The sequence below is a fragment of the Populus nigra genome, chromosome 9 (assembly GCF_951802175.1).
Source record: "Populus nigra chromosome 9, ddPopNigr1.1, whole genome shotgun sequence".
Taxonomy (NCBI): Eukaryota; Viridiplantae; Streptophyta; class Magnoliopsida; order Malpighiales; family Salicaceae; genus Populus; species Populus nigra.
The window spans coordinates 68,599-85,549 of NC_084860.1; the positions used below are offsets into that span (position 1 = coordinate 68,599).

The 16,951-nt window shown below is 33.2% G+C and overlaps 2 protein-coding genes and 1 non-coding gene across 5 annotated transcripts; 2 read left to right on the forward strand and 1 right to left on the reverse strand.

Moving 5' to 3' along the window:
* The first annotated feature begins 2,552 nt into the window (after window positions 1-2,552).
* On the forward strand, window positions 2,553-6,140 carry LOC133703754 (derlin-2.2-like). The gene is made up of 6 exons (XM_062128394.1): window positions 2,553-2,854; window positions 3,429-3,528; window positions 4,411-4,625; window positions 4,725-4,808; window positions 5,054-5,107; window positions 5,691-6,140. The coding sequence occupies exons 1-6, from the start codon at window positions 2,756-2,758 to the stop codon at window positions 5,868-5,870; spliced, it is 732 nt and encodes a 243-aa protein (XP_061984378.1). The 5' UTR covers window positions 2,553-2,755; the 3' UTR covers window positions 5,871-6,140.
* A 5,009-nt stretch (window positions 6,141-11,149) lies between these two features.
* On the reverse strand, window positions 11,150-15,075 carry LOC133703823 (tobamovirus multiplication protein 1). Of its 3 annotated transcripts, none has more exons than XM_062128515.1 (11): window positions 14,776-15,074; window positions 14,590-14,680; window positions 14,443-14,495; window positions 14,223-14,315; window positions 14,032-14,109; window positions 13,387-13,459; window positions 13,222-13,267; window positions 13,041-13,104; window positions 12,291-12,344; window positions 11,829-11,906; window positions 11,150-11,719 (listed from the first exon to the last, which is right to left on the reverse strand). In XM_062128515.1, exons 1-11 carry the CDS (start codon window positions 14,878-14,880, stop codon window positions 11,627-11,629), a joined length of 828 nt encoding a protein of 275 aa, XP_061984499.1. In that variant the 5' UTR covers window positions 14,881-15,074; the 3' UTR covers window positions 11,150-11,626. The 3 variants fall into 3 exon arrangements, with proteins under 3 accessions (XP_061984499.1, XP_061984500.1, XP_061984501.1); XM_062128516.1 differs by having other exon boundaries at window positions 14,032-14,103; window positions 14,776-15,073; XM_062128517.1 differs by having other exon boundaries at window positions 11,516-11,719; window positions 12,291-12,364; window positions 14,776-15,075.
* A 1,787-nt stretch (window positions 15,076-16,862) lies between these two features.
* TRNAW-CCA (transfer RNA tryptophan (anticodon CCA)) lies at window positions 16,863-16,934 on the forward strand. The gene has a single exon. It is a non-coding gene; the product is annotated as a tRNA-Trp (tRNA).
* The last annotated feature ends 17 nt before the right edge of the window (window positions 16,935-16,951 follow it).

Genomic DNA, 16,951 nt, shown 5'->3' on the forward strand with positions numbered 1-16,951 from the left:
AAAATCTTAGCGTAATAAATATGCAAAGACTTGGGAAGCTACTGATGGAAAAACATGTTTTATGTTATTTTTTCATAGAATCCATATTCAATAAAAGGACTAAAGGCGGGTGATGACTCAACATCCCTGAGCTTAGCTACGCATTAAGCCCATGTATATGTGGATCTAACAGCTTGCCAAACCCAGCATCCCTAGGCTCATCTATGCACAAAGCCTAAGTACATGTGGGACTAGTAGGCTGTCAGACCTAATATCCTTAGACTTAGCATCTCACTAAGCCTAGATGGATGTAAAATTGATAATCTTTATAGGTTTTCTATTGGGTCACGAGACTCCATTTATTTTTGTTGTGACCCATAACATAAATAGTTAAAGTCAAAGATACTCATCTCTTTATATCCCTAGGTGTATAAAAGTCTTCAAAATGACTTGTTACTTTATCCCTCATTAATGACGTGTAAATGATATTTATCCCACGTTAATTATGTGTAAAAGATATTTATCCATCTTTAAATGTTATCAGGGTAAGATGAGACTCAAGCCCCTCCTTTCCATAAAAGGATAAGGTTTATGTTATCAACTTCATATACAACCAGTGATATCCAGTTGAAGCCAAATGATAGACATAAAAGGATCTGACAGCATCCTTTCAAGAATCAATCAATCAATCTTATATTCAGAAGATAAGATAAGTGACATGAGAAATAAAGGCAGAACTAAGGGTGCAATGCCCTCCAAAATTTAAATTAAAATAGTTTATAATGTTAATAAAATTTTTATTTTATTTTATAACATACCCCTTTCTAGTTAAAAAAAAATACATTTTTTTAATCATCTTCAAATATTTTTATACAAAATATGATTTGAACATTTCATAATATGATTATAGAGAACAAAGAAAAAAATAGATATTCTTGTTAAATGCCTTTTATATTCTAATTTTTCTTTAGTTTCTTTTTTATAAAATTAGCACATTAAATTAAAAAATATAGAGGAAATAGCATAATTTGAAAAGAAAATTGTTGAAATAGCATAGTTTTTGTGCATATCACGATTCAGAACTGCGACATCATAAGTTGTCGTGGTTCTGAACCACGACGTCCTTAAATATTGTGATTGTGAATCGCAACGAGTGAGAAATTTAATCATATTATCTCAGTTTAGAGGTGCTAACTTATTCTGGCGTAATTGAATCTTTTCTATGATCTAGATATGTTCAACTAATCTATAAAAATATTTATTAGATCATCTACATAGTCTTATTGGGTCTAATCCACCTATAGATATACCAGATCTCCACCCAAATGTTTAGAACCTTTAATTTCTACGCTTCATTAATGGTTGAAAATAGACAAACATGGTAAGCAATTCCTTTAAATAAAGCAATTCAATGTAGGGTGTAATTATTTTGGTGGTTATCCTGACTCCAGAACATATAAAGGAGTCATGTGTTATAAACATAATGTATATTTAATGCTCATTTTTCAATCGCGACTTTTTTGTATGTTACATTTTGGAACAATGACAAACATAAACTATATTATTTTACTAATACTTTTTATAATTGTATTATTTTGCCAAAAGTTAAAATTTTATATGCTAATAGCTTAATTGTCCCTTTCTCTTTGTGTAAAATATCCATAATGCTTAATTTTAGATTCTCAAGTCGAATTAAAGATTAGATGATACTTAAAATGATTACTTAATATCCATTTAAAAAATCCAAGTATAGATAAGGATAATATATACTAGTTGTTGCTTTTTAAAATATTGTTTTGGTTAGAAATACATTAAAATAATATTTTTGTATATTTTTTAAAAATAATTTTTAATATTAGTATATCAAAATGATATAAAAACATTAAAATACTAATTTTAAATAAAAAAATATTTTTTAAAAAATTTTTAAAAAATATTTTTAAAATAAAAAAAACAAACATGATCACACGTAGACATTTTATTGTAGCTTCACCAACCAATTTTCTTCTCTTTTTTGAGTCCTCAATTCTTTTTTGTTCCTCAATTCTTTTTTCAAACACCGACTTTAATGGCTAAACTATTGGTCAATTTGTCAAAATATTTGAAGGAAAAAACAATTTAAAAGAAAAGAAACCAAAGGTTTTTTTTTTTTAATTTTGGTTGAATTTCAGTTTTTAAACCTATTTTTGGATTTTTAGTGTTACTAGGTGGTTTAGAAAGACTTTAATAATATTTTTTAGTTATTTTTAAGTAAAAATAATTAAAAATAAATTTTTAAATCAAAAAATTATCTCATCTAAATTTCTAGCTATCATAGACAAATAAAAAATTAATAATTTTTAATAAAAAAAAATATCATTTTAAAGTTTTATATAATGAATCCACGCGGTTAGGTTTTTTTTCTCAACTTAGATTTTTATCCTTCGATAAATTTTAATATTAAAAAAAAAAAAAACAAGTACCACATTTCCATAAACCCAAAAACTAATAACAATTCAATTGGTTCGTGGAACTCACTCTCTTTCTGATTGGGCCAGCATAGTCACAGGTATCAAGCAAGGAACTTTAGCTGGATACCATACCTTATAGCCTTCCAAGATCGTGCTTTTCATTCACCTCTTTCTTTGATTCCTTAAAAAAGCACCAAAATTCTCTACTGAAAACCATCTTAAGTAGAAAATCGTTATTTCTATTCTGGGTCTAAAGAATTTTCAGCTGAAACATAAAAAATCAGATATTTTTAGAGGTCACTTGTACAATTATCAATTCTTAATTAATGGCTCAAGCAGTGGAGGATTGGTATAAGCAGATGCCAATAATTACTCGCTCTTATGTCACAGCTGCAGTTGTTACCACCATTGGTTGCTCTCTTGATGTATGCCTACCTGCTTGCCTTCTCTCACTTTTTCTTCTCTTTTTAAACTTTGTATTTGTTGTTTTTCTTTTTTTTCTGTGTGTTTTAATATGTGGGTTTTGCTTGTTTTGATGGGATAATGAATGGTAAATTTGGTTTTAATGAAACGGGCTTTCTTGTTTTCTTTATGATTCAAATGGGTTTGATTTAATTTTGTGAATGATAGGTTTTTTTCTTTGATTTTCATTGTGGGTTTTGTTGTTTTTGAAAAAAAAAAGACAACGTTTTGAGTTATTCTGTTCTTGAATGATTTCAACTGGGTTTCGTTCAGTTCTGTAAGTTGTAGTTTCCCTTTTGATTTTCATTGAAATTTGTGTTTGTTTTTATTTGTTGATTTTTTTGAAGAATGTTGAAATAATTAATTTGGATATTTGGAGGTTGAGTTAGCTATGCTTTTGTTATTAGACTTAAGGAATTAAATTTGGTTCATTCTGGGTTTATATTCATCTTGGCATTTGTGATTTTGATGGGTTTATAAAGGTGAAGGAATTTCTTTTATATTTAATTTAGCTCTGGTTTTGTTTGTATTGGGCAGATAATATCTCCTTCTAATCTGTACTTAAACCCTAAACTTGTGATGAAGAATTATGAGTTCTGGCGCCTTGTCACTAATTTCCTTTACTTCCGTAAGATGGGTAAGTTTTCATCTGGGTGTTAGTGGTGATTACCAATATCAGAAATGTACGAAAGCTTTCAACTTTATAGTAAATGTATCAATTCTTTCGTCTGCACAGCCTCTAGCATCTTAATATCAGAAGGTTTCAAGCTTTGTCTAGCTCCTTCGGTGACCTGTGAACAGGCTCCTAGGTGTAGTGAAATGAGAATTTCACATTCGTTTTGCATCTCTATTATAAGAGGGCCCTGAATTGGATTTTAATATCTGCATATCCATAAACAAAGTTGTAGATATACTATGAATAGAAGAGTTATTGTAAACTTTGGTTGAACAAGTTCATTGTGAGCGTTGCAGTGTTTTGCCTGGTCAATTTTATGAAATTTGCATATATTACAGCATGTGATATCCAAGTTTTTAACTGCCTATCTTCTTCAAGCAAAAATTAATATTCAAGTGCAAATTCTTCAATGAAATGCTACCTCTTTTTTCCAGTCTAAATCTTAAGGCTTCAGTTCCAAGGAAAGTGATTATCAAATTGTGATTGTTATCATCTACAGAGGGAACCTGAGTTCTGTGTTGGGAATCAACAATTAATTCCTAAAACTGAATCGGGCACTTCTAATATACCATACCAAGATGTTGCAGATGATGGAGTCTGTGTGCATAGCTGATTAAACTTGCACTTTATGGCTCTTTTTTTTCCATGAAAGCATCTTATATCCTGGGGTGCTTTTTACCGGAAAGTTTGGTTTTCTTATACCTTTATGTTATGTCAAATTCCTTATTCACAATAAAGATAGGGTTATGAGTTCTGACTGCTTATGATATACTTGTGTTCTTGCAGTTAATTTTTTTTTTAATCACCAACTGTCTTTCTTAATGTTCTTCTTCATGATGCCAGACTTGGACTTTATGTTCCACATGTTCTTTCTTGCTCGATATTGCAAACTTCTCGAAGAGAACTCTTTCAGGGGAAGGACTGCAGATTTCTTTTACATGCTCTTGTTTGGTGCTAGTGTTTTGACTAGCATTGTCATAATTGGAGGAAACATACCCTATCTGTCAGAATCGTTTTCAAAAATCATATTCCTGAGCAATTCATTGACCTTCATGATGGTTAGTTATTTTAATCTTTCTTACATTCTAATATCATTTTGATAACTCTTTTTTGGGTAAACTCTTACAATTTTTTTTTAAAATCTTTCATCTATACAGGTTTATGTCTGGAGCAAGCAAAACCCCTTTATCCACATGAGTTTCTTGGGCCTCTTCACTTTCACAGCAGCTTACCTACCATGGGTGAGTGAGCTTTTAATGAGCATTTGATCTGTTTTTCAGCTTAATCATGTAAGTTAGTCTCGTAATGATAACATGTACTTCTGCCTGCCATCTGTTTGTAGCTGCTCTAACATTCACTTAGAATCAAACTGATACATGAGCTGTCCTAATTAGGGTTCTAACTGTGATGTGTTTCAAGTTGAATAATCTTGAAAGTCAATGTAGAGGCAAGTAGTAACACTGTTTTCTCCCTTGTTTTTCACCAGGTTCTCTTGGGATTCTCTGTTCTTGTTGGTGCCAGTGCTTGGGTGGATCTGCTGGTGTGTTTTATGTGCCATCGTTAATTCCATGTTTGTGCTTTTATGTTACATGCATTAGCAAATTGTTAACCATGCTCACTCGGAAATATTTGCTTGATTGGATATGAACTTCAATGTAGTTCTTGTTTCATCAAACCCTGGATGTTCTGTCATTGGCATTCAAGTTTTGAAGACACTTAAATATAGATGAGTACCTCCCATGACTTGTCCTTATCATTATCCAAAAAAATGAAAAGAAAAGGGAAACACTAATACTGATTGTAAATTTTGTGCTGTAAGCTGAGACAAGACATGTTGCTTAACTATAAACTGAGTCATCTTCCAGTTTTTGATGTATTGCTTGATGTAGTGAGAGATCAAGGACTTCCACCTTTATCCAGTTACATTATACTTATGAAGTCAAGAAGTATCTTTGAACTCCGATCAAGCTAAAGCCATTAGAATGTGTGGCTCCTCTAGGTTTAATTTGTGTTATATAAAGATCCTCCTGACTTTGATGTCAAATTTCCTGTTAATCTGACTGCCTTTTTGTCATGTGACTCTCTTGGTTTCCTTTTTTTAATTGTAACTTTTTCTGATACAGGGGATGATAGCGGGTCATGCTTACTATTTTCTTGAAGATGTATATCCGCGAATGACAGGTCGTCGGCCCCTACGAACCCCAGGATTTATTAAATCTCTATTTGCAGATGACGATGTTGTTGTGGCTCGGCCAGCAAATGTGCGATTTGCTCCACCTGCAGAGGAGCTTCACCAAGATTGATGAGATACCCAGAAACCATAGGCTGATGAATAGTAACGTTTGGTTACAGTGGCCTGCCCGTAAAAGTAGTGGGAAATATGGGTGGACTTGGTTCTTTACCTGACATGTCTTCAGAGATTAACTTTGTAAATGATACTGCTGCTGCTGGATTTTGGAGACAAGTTTTTGGCATTTATGTTAAGAATAGATGCTTCCGGTTGATATAGGATATTTCTCCTTCGTGCATTTCTCATGCTCAATCAAATATACAGCGAGTTTGATTTTCTGGAACTCGATGATTCCTCATCATTTATCATAGAACTGATGGTATATTTTCTGGTTCAATTGAACTTTTGGTCCGACTGTAGAGAATGGAACCAGAAATGCTAGCTGACGCTTGTGTAGCAATACAACAGCAAACATTTTATTTTTTAGGCTAAGGTAGGTTCCTTTACCAAGTTGTCAGGGTGGGTCTTGCCTAGTGCTCATGCCTGGAGAAAGCGGCCCGCTTTTGCTCCTGTGAAAGTCCTTTAGCAGGATCTGTGTTCTTACTGATTATATTACAGACCCTAAAAAAAATGACCAGCTTCATATTTAACTTATTAAAAACAGCAGAGTGAAAATCTAAACAGGAAATGAAGAATACAATGGAATTGCTGTTGAACTTAGAGAGCGTTTTAGAAAAAAACTCCTTTCTCTCGAAAGAGTATAAAAGTATAAAATCTATACAAGTAAATTTATAGCCTTTAGAACATTAAAACTACCGTATACAATTAGCTTACTACTAGTATATACTAATAAGGTACTAATAAAGAGAAGATTTACAAATAAAGAAATTAGTTGTCAAAGCTATACAAGGTATAGAATTTACATTTAATAAATGGCCACCTAACTTTCTTCTAATATTCCTCTCAAATTGATGCTGATAAATTTATGAGCATTAATTTGCTAACAAGAAAATGATATGATTGGCGATAGCTTCGGTGAAGATATTCATGATTTGTAGAGTAATGAAAATATATGAAAGTGTAATAACTTTGTGGTCAAAGGCCTTCAAAATAGAGTGGAAGTCAACCTATATGTGCTTCATACACTCATGGTAGATGGGATTAACAGCAATTTGGATGATACTAGTGTTGTCATCATATAATGAAGCAGGGTGAACTTGGAAGAAACCAAGCTCTTTGAGGAGACCACACAGCCACATGATTTCGAATTAGGCAACAAACATAGCGCGATACTCTGCCTCAATGGAGAACTTGGAGATGCAATCTTGCTTCTTGCATTTTCAAAAGATAAGAGCATCACCAAGAAATAAACATCATCCTGTAGTGGATTTTCTAGTGTATAATCAGCCCAATCAGCAGCAAAAGAATAAGCCACAACTAGGTGTGCCAAGGATATATTGAATGATATGACGAACATCAACAAGTTGAGATGTTGGGGGGCTTGCATGAACTTGTTGACAGTGTTGAACAACATAAAAGATATTAGTCGAGTGATGGTGAAGTAGATAAGACTACCAATTAGCTTTCGATATAGAGAGAGGTCCTCAAGAAGTTTCCTTTGACGTTGATATTTCACATTAATTTTCATGGGAGTGTCAACAAAAAATAGAGTTTGTGAGACATGCTAAATGAACCGGTTCTTAAATATATTTGTTCTAATTTAAAAAGATACCTTGAGGTCGACGATGCACCTTTAACCCCAAGAAATAGGTGAGTTGCCTACAAGGTTTTTCATATGGAAAGTAGAATGCAATAATTGTTTAATCTCAAAGATAGTTGTCATATAAAAACTAATGACAATAATATCATCTACATAAACAAAAAGGACGAGTATGCCATTAGATGTTCTCTGTAGAAAAAGAGAAGGGTCATACAAACTTTGAGTGAATGAAAACCTAAGGAAAGGTGCAAAATTTTTCAAACCATGCTCTTGGTGCCAATTTCAAACCATACAAAAAACAATTTAGTTTGCAAACATCAGCAGGTAAGAAAGTAGACATACTAGAGGAAAAAATCATATAAACTCCATCCTTGAGATCACCATGCAGAAAGGGTTATGATTATATACATGATGGTCATCTTGGTGACTATCGAGCCTTGTAACGATCTATGGATCCATTATAATGAAGCTTGATAGAAAACACACATTTACTCCCAATATGTTTTATAGATTAAGAAAATATAACAACATCCAGGTGTGGTTTTCTTATAGTGCTAAAAGTTCAGTTTCAATAGCTTTTTGCTAACACTTATGCACCATTGCTTGTTTATAACTCAATGGAATAGGAATAGAAGACAAAGTGGATATTAAAGATAAAAAAGTTTCAAAACCTAACCTATTTGGGGGTCTACAAACCTTAGTATCATGTCTAAGAAGAGCAAGTGTAGTTGTTGGAATAAAATCAATAGTTAGGGGATGATCTGGAGGGGAATCAAGAGACGTTGGAATCTAAGTTGATAAGGAGTGAGATCATTGCTAGTATACTAGGAAAGGCTTAAGAGTTATCATGATGAGTTTGAAAGAAATATTGATTTTCTAGAAAAATTACATTTCTAGAAATGTGAATACAACTTAGCTTGGATTATGGAAAAGAAAAATTTTTTGGGGTATAAAATATCTTAAAATAACATATTGGATAGACGGGCCCATGATTTTTATGCATTCGTGTATAGAAAGGTGAACATAACACACACATCCAAAGATATAAATGGTAGAATAGGTTGGAGTATGACCAAATAATTGAGTGAAAGGAGATTCTTTGTGTAATGAAAGAGAAGGCAATTTGTTTATGAGATGGATAGTAGTAGAGAGAGCTATACATAACTCTAATAAAAGGGTGCATACAACATCAAGAAGGTGATGATTTTTTTTCTTTTAGCCACCCTATTTTGCTGAAGAGTTTAAGGACAAGATCTTTGAGAGATTATACCATATGTGTTATAGGTACTCCTGAAACAAGTGAGACGTGTACTTACCCTATTGTTAGAGCGTAGGATTTTTATGTTTTTATACCATGTGTGTTATAGGTATTCCTGAAACAAGTGAGACATGCCATCACCCATTGTCAGAGTGTAAGATTTTTATGTTTTTATACCATGTGTGTTATAGGTATTCCTAAAACAAGTGATACATGTCCTCACCTTATTGTCAGAGCGTAAGATTTTTATGCTGGTAGAAAATTGGTTTGAATATATTCATGTAAAAGCTTAAAAAATCTCTTTTAGAGCATAGAAAATAAATCCATGTGAATCGATTATAGTCGTCAATAAAAGTAATAAAATACTTGTAATTAGCATGAGAAATAATTGGTGCCATACCCCATACATCACTTTGTATCATGTCAAATGATTGAACTCCTTTTAGTGTGTGAGTGAAAAATGACATAGTTTTACTTTTGCCAAGCCTACAAGAGTTGCAATCAAATTAAACAACATTAAGAGATGGGGACTTTGCATTCCCAAGTAAACTAGATTTTAGCAAATCATTAAGTACATTGGAGTTTGGATGTCCATGATGTTTATGCCATGTTTAGCAATCAACATGAACAAAGTTACAAGTGACAAAAGGTAATGAAAAACATGAAGATAAAGGTAAATAGAGAGGAAAAAGATGTTCCACTTTAGACCCCCTCGCGATCATCTTTCTAGATTGTTGATCTTACACAACATAACCAGATTTAGAGAATTTCACTTTACAGTCATTGTCAACCAACTAATTGATAACAACAAGACTGGTGGTAAGGCTAAGAAAGATAAAGACATCGGTTAGAGAAGGAGAAACATCACCAGTTGCTATAATACGTAAGGAATTGCCATCAACAATATAAATCTTGAGATTTCTAGTATATTTATGCACACTGGTAAGAGATTTATCATTGTTTGTCATATGATTAGAAGCTGTAGAATCAAAACACTGAGGAAGAGATGCAAAGAAATTTTTGCCTAAGATTCCTAAAGTGGAAAATGCAGAAACAATTATTTATTGGATTATTTCAAGAGTTACGAGTTGAACATAACCAAAAGCATTTTAAGTCATGGGTGTTGTATCCATGGATCCACCAATACTAGAAGATTCAGCTAAGGTTGTATATGTTGTTATAGATTTCTTAGGATGTTGGATAAGACATTTCTTGATAATATGGTCATCTTTTTGCAGTAGTTGCAGAATTTTTGAAACAATTCAAAGCAAAATGACTATCTTTTACAACAAACACAATAGACAATGCTCATGTTTCAGCCTCTTGGCTTGCCTTGTGTTGTATAAGCTATGGGAATAAGAGAATAAATGAAATTATATCGCTCTATGGTGGTTTGAGTAAAGAGGTGTTGCTCGTCAGGCTCTTAGTTCTTAAGATTAGGCTGGGTTCCTTTAAATTCATATATGAGTTTTATGAGGAATTGAGTAATTTCATGGAGAAATTGAATGAAACTAAAGCTTTTGAGAGGTAAGGTAATATACACAATATCAATATATTAAGTCCAAAGATTCATGAAGTTTGAGTAAAAATAAAATTATTATAGAGAGATTGTCCTATTTGAGATTGGCCAATTCAAGTTCAAACTGGAATCAACGAGTAGTGTTATATTGATTGTACAACTTCTTTAGGTAAGTCCATATTTCAACAACAGTCTTGGAGGGTCAAAGATTCAAGACAAGTTTGTGTTCGATAAATCCGAGAATCAACACCATAACTTGAGCATCCTTGACTTCTCACTTGATGTTCCAATCCTTGTTTTTGTCTTTGTTAGGAGTAAGGTTTGTTGTCATCAATATGACCCCATAAATCCTTGCCCTAGATAAACACCTTTAAATGAAATTTCCAGGCTGAGTAGTTATTGCCATTAAAAAGAACTGACTTGTCTGATGAGATGATGTCAAGAAATAAACTGATAGAGAATAACTGAAAACAAAGAACCCATACTAACCTTATAAACCAGAGACATGAGAGGAATCAATATTATAGCTCTAATATCATGTTAAATTTAGAGAGTTTTCGAGGAAAAATTCCTTTCTTCTTGATGATGGAGAGTTTTCATTATATAGAAATAGTACAATAGTATAAAATTTGTATAAAGTGATTTCTGGCTTTTAGAATATCAAAACTCCCATATACATTTAGCCTCCAGCTAGCATATCCTAATAAATGAAAGATTTTGATAAATAGCCAGCTAACTTTCCTTTGACAATTGCAACAAAGGAAATAGAAAGATCAGCCATTCTAATAAATAGATCATCAGAAAGTAACGTCTATGCATAAATTTGTTCATGGCTCAAAAAAACAGAAGCAGAGAAACATTAATCCAAATCTCAAATAAATCCCTCCACAAAAGGTACAATTGACTGATGATTGGCGTACCTAAAGGAAAATGAGGGAAAAAGGGACGCATTATCTCCTTGATTTGTTAAGCATGCATACAACTTCAAATTGAATTCTCTACAGACTGACTGACAACTACCCCAAACTACACAAAATTTTCCTTTAGCAGATTCTAAGAAAATAAACTGCATAGAAAAGTATCAAACAACCAATGCCTCAACATCTCTTAACCCATTAAGAATTCAAATCTCCCTTTCAACAAGCTGCAGTAATCTGAGTAATATACATTTAAAACGAATCTCCGCCGTCATGAGCTACACCAGAATAGACATCTGGAACGTTTTCTGGACTCTTTTTCAATGCTCAACTCCAACATCACCTACAGCTGAAACAGACAGGACCAACTGCTCTGGGGGAACAGAGAACATTAAGATTAAAGAAGCATTGCTGGCTAACAAATTGGGTGATATTGAGCTGATATCCTCTTAGGAGGCAACTTCCGCAGGATGTAGAGCACTAGAGCAGAAGGTAGAATCTCGACAAGCTGTAATTTTGAGCAAAAAAAGTTCCAAATCAAAAGTAAAGTTAAGCCATGTAATGCCAAGTTATATTACTGGAGCTTATTACATGTATAAAAAAGTGTAATAGAGTACCATGTAATAGATGAAGTTCAAAACTGGATGATCCAGTACATCAAGGGAGGCATCAGCATCAAAAGCAGAGAGAAGAACCTGCAAGCTTTAAATTTTAGTTTAAACGAACAACTTCATATTTATGAATGCAGCGATGCCCCAGACAGCACATGCAAAAGCATTATTGCCATATCAAATATCCTTTTTCCCTGTCAAGCAAAAAAATCTAAGATGATTGTATTCCTGACTATACATTATGCAGTAAAAAAAATGCTAATTCATGTACTCCAGTTTCGTTGACATTTCCCCATGCTTAGTGCCCTCAAAATCTATAGGAGATCCACATCTCCAACTTCATGAGTATATAATGGATTGAAAATTAAGAAGATGGCAGATTCTTTCAGCAACAGTTTCAAATTTTGATAAAGCATCAAAAGAAATCCTTAAAACATTAGTCGGGGTGGACTATTGTTTGAGGCTTACCACAAAACATCTGATAAGGAAGCAAGTGAAGCATATGGCTGTAACTGATCCAACCTGCAATAGAGCCCATCATACTAATTTAAAGTCAAATGATAAGTTCATGCAAGTTTTTGTGGATGATTAGTGCACCTTTAAAATTTCTCTCATTTTTATTTTAAATTCTTATTGTTTTTGTTCTATTACATTGCAGGAAGTTATGTTTGCCATGATACTGTAAGTGTAATTATTTATTTTCACTTGTTCAAAATTTGGGCGATATCTCTTTTAAAGTTTGTGTAAAACCCAACATGTCCATAATACTAATAAATCTTTTAGCATGGAATGCACATTCATCCATGAAATAGCTCATTTAGCAGAATGCTCTGCCACCAACTCCAACATCAAATATCTGTGCCAGAAAAATCACTCACAGAGACCAAGACCACTGAAGCTCTCTCACACTCAACCATTTGAATGGGAAAGTTATAAACTTGCAATTACCTAATAGATATGTTTTGACTTGATATCCATATATGGGAACAGTAAGTCTTTGAAATATGTGATCATATGAGAAGGATGGTTTCAGATCCATCACAAACTTGACAAAACTGTATGATGAGAACTAAAATCCAAAGGATAACATGCAAATATTGTATGCAGATAAGAAAATAGGCAAAAGCCACGATACATAGTGTAGCAGCAATCATGTTTCATAATATGATAAATTGATTCTAAATTACAGAAATCAAGCAAGAAGGAAATGCACCAAACCTCATGAAGCTTCTTTCTTCTCCCTTTAGATTCAATAGGGAAGCGTTTCAGCATGAAAAACAATCTGGAAGCAGACACAAAAAACAACAGCACACAGATAAAACTTACATGAGTAAATGAAACCAGACATCTCTCGATACCCTAATAACCATAATCATTAAATACAATGAAGAATATTCACCTTCCCCCATATACCAAGAAACTTAATGCAGCTAGGATTGACACCACTGAAAAGAAAAAAAAAATATGATTGAATATGTATAGATACTTGTAAAAATGATAAGGTAAAGCTTAATTCCCAGAAATGGGAGTGATGAGCTTATCCATGCTGGATACAAGGTTTAACCTGCAATAAATATCTTTCCAATTAATTCCACTACGCTGTTGTCGTCTATCCAAAGGTACACCCAGATGCAAACCTGATTCAGAAGTTCATTATGGTAAGACACTTAACTGAAATACAACTATGATAATAAATTGTTATTGCAGCTAGGTCAGAGCTGTTTATGCTAGGAAACTAGAGACCATTATTGGTAGCGCCACATCAATACAAACTATATTCATTTAGACTGCCCAAAACCATTCCCTCAAACCCTCACTCCATTCCTTATCACAGAAAAAAATGAAAGCAACTGGCTCAGGCAAATGGTCTTAGAAATTCAAATTAGCTAGAGGTCTGCAAGAATAAGGGAACTGTCACATAAACTCAGGCATCCAATTTGTTGGTACACATCAAACCAGCACCTTTGTTCAATTTCCAAAAGATTGCACAGTTTTTAAGTATTTTCTTTGTGTACTCATCCATGTCATATGCTGCATCGAGACAGTTTGGCACATGTACTAAGAATTTACATGACATAAATTACTGGAAACAGCTCAGAGGAGGCAGAGATGACAATAGCAAATAAATATCCCAGCGGAGGCCAACTGCTAAATACACCCCTTTTTTACATCATCAATACAGTGAGCTTGATACTAACATTTAGCATACCTGAATGAAATACATTGCTGCATTGACTGAAATATAAAAAACCCTGAGCTTATCCGACGGCAAACTTCTGGCCTGGAACTTCAAAAACAAGTAAAAAAGGATTTTTTTATATATATATATAAACAGCTGAACAACAATCCAAGTACATAAACCCTGAAATAATTGAAAAGCAACTCGAATATAAAGCTTGCCTGATGATATATCTCTGCCCAAAACAGAACAAGGAGTGTAAAGGTAGAGAAGAAGAGAAGTCCAGGCAAATCCAATAATAGCAAAACCAATGCCTGCTCCCATTCCCAAACACAACAACCCTTCATCATCACAATATTCAAAACCCTAACTGATTCTACCTCACCATCTAATTTAGCATTTTTATTTTATTTTTAATAATTAAACTATAGTAATACTAACCTTGGGGTGCATGATAAATACTTGCTTATGAAATCCAAACACAACCGCCCGCACTAAAAAGAAAAAACCCCCAGAAGATTATAAAAAAAATATAATCTTATTAAGTTAAATAGCACAACGAAAAATTATCATTAAGAAAAAATAAACCTCCGTTAACGATAAAATTCATGAGATGAAAAACCTTCTGCGTCGTCCATCCGTACTCTGGCACTCTCAATTCAATCCTTATCAATTGAATCTATAAACAGAAAAAAAAAAAGAGTATTTTATTCCAATGACAACAATTTTGTATGAAAATGAAAGACGCGGGTGCGGGGAAGCGGAAACACGAACCAAAGCGACGGCGGAAACAAGAGCGTAAGCAGCACAAAGAGTGTAGAAAACTCCGTCCTGCCATTGAGTGGAGTCATTGATATCTTGCCACCAGTCGCCGACCATAGCTCCGATATCCGCCGGGCAAGAGAGTAGTGTGCGGTGGTTGTTGTTTTAGTGTGTGTGTTTTTTACCAGACAGTCTTCTGAAGAAGGAAGAGAAGCAGCACCTAATAAGCTTCCACAAGAGAGAGAGAGAGACGTGATCATCAGATTTGGTGGTTGTTAACTATCAGTCTATCACTATGCTGCCGCTTCTTTTCTTTGTTTTTTAATCTGTTTTGTAGGGTATACTACATGTTCGTCCTTACATATATGCTAATATTTCACTTCCATCCTCATATTTTCACATTTCTCAATGCTACCTCCTACCCTTTTTACAGGGTTCAAGTTTTTTTCTAATATGGTAGACAAAAGATGTAGAAGGTGCCTGCCTCACTAGAAAAACCAACCCGAGATCTTTTAGTATATTCGAAGAAGAAATAAGAGATATTGTGTTAGGTTTCGTTTGTCTGTTCTTAGAAGTATTTGTTAACTTTTTAAAAACCGAAATTAATTAATCTTGTACAGTACAATTCAGTCCATCAATTTTTAAATTTTAATTTCTCATCAAATTAAGATTAAATTATTCAATCCTGCCGCCCACTGGAAGGGGCAATATCTTGTTTCAAATTTTAGATTATTGGTTTTATTTACAATTTTCCAGGTTAGAAAGTAGATTTAATTAAAGTTTATACATAAAAGACAAATGTTTTGCATTAATACAGTACCATTATCATCGATATTATTATTTTCAGATATTCATTGAGTTGTCAGAAATTTTGAACAGCCATGTAATAATCTCTTATGATTGTGTTTGAATACTGTTTTAGAATATAGAATATAAATATATTAAAAATAAAATAAAATAAATATGACAGTTTTAAAATGATTTTTTTAACCGTAAATTTATATATTAAAGAGACTTTTTTCGACCTTAAAAAATCAATATATAAAATTAGTTTGTATGTTAATAGAGTTTAGATCTCCTTTTTGGTTCATACTATTATTTTTGAATGAGATAAATACATAAAGTAGAGAGGAAAAAAAAGAAAATAAATTTAACAAAATTATTTTAACAATTAATTATATAAATACGAGTGCTGCTTCAATTGAAATGAACGATTAATTATAATAAAATAATTTTGTTCGAGCAACTAGTGAAATATAAATTTCTTATCAAATGAAAAATATGATTTTAACATTTCACCTCAATGATAAATTATTACTTCAAATGATGATAGGGAGCTAAAACAATGAACCCTTTTATCTTCGTCTTATTAACACAAATTAGATATAAAGGATTTAGATCTTGATGCTCTTTCCTCAATATTATGTCGTCTTCTTCTACATACCCACAACTAATTAAGGTTGTTTACAAATGCTCTTTCCCCATATATACTAACTTCATCATTGAAAGATCTTCAATTCTTCAAAAGGGACAAATTTTTGTAGGTTTTCCAGCATCCCGACGTTCATCTTCTCCAGCAAAAAAATCTCCATAACAACTGTTTGCGACATGGAGGCTTACTTGTTTGTGAGGGATCCATATTAACTTTGTCAAAAGGTTCGTGCAAGTAAATTCTAACACATATTCTCCAATTTTCAAATGGGCAACTAGCTTATCATAGAGTCCATTGCTTCAGAATTTGACAAAAATCGATGAAACCCCACTAGCAAATCAGGATAGCCGGCAACCAGCCCAACAACACCTCTGTACGCATCAACCAAATCCTTGCACCCGTTTCTGTATGCACGTAAAGTCATCAAAAAGTCTTTGGAAACCTTCTCGTTGCTGTGCATCTCTACCTTCCTTACAAATCGATGGCTTCTTCGAACTCCTTGATATCCTTTTCTGCGGCAATTAATGCTTCTTGATGCAATCTTGAGAAGCTCAGAAAGCTGAATAAAATAACAAACCCTAATTATTATTACTACTACTATTAAACTTTCATGTTTTCGTAATGTTTTTATAATAATATTTATTTGTAAGAAATACTCGTTATCCAGGGATCCGTGGCGCAATGGTAGCGCGTCTGACTCCAGATCAGAAGGTTGCGTGTTCGATTCACGTCGGGTTCAATCCCCTCCCTCACAGG

Bases quoted from the DNA above. Each gene is read 5' to 3' on its own strand.
- LOC133703754 (XM_062128394.1), top strand. From the start codon at position 2,756: ATGGCTCAAGCAGTGGAGGATTGGTATAAGCAGATGCCAATAATTACT. The intron at 4,626-4,724 runs GTTAGTTATTTT...TCATCTATACAG, and splicing joins ATTCATTGACCTTCATGATG to GTTTATGTCTGGAGCAAGCA. The intron at 5,108-5,690 runs GTGTGTTTTATG...TTTCTGATACAG, and splicing joins GTGCTTGGGTGGATCTGCTG to GGGATGATAGCGGGTCATGC.
- LOC133703823 (XM_062128515.1), bottom strand. From the start codon at position 14,880: ATGGTCGGCGACTGGTGGCAAGATATCAATGACTCCACTCAATGGCAG. The intron at 14,316-14,442 runs GTTAGTATTACT...GAATGGGAGCAG, and splicing joins TATTTATCATGCACCCCAAG to GCATTGGTTTTGCTATTATT. The intron at 12,345-13,040 runs GTTTGGTGCATT...GCTCTATTGCAG, and splicing joins GAAGAAAGAAGCTTCATGAG to GTTGGATCAGTTACAGCCAT.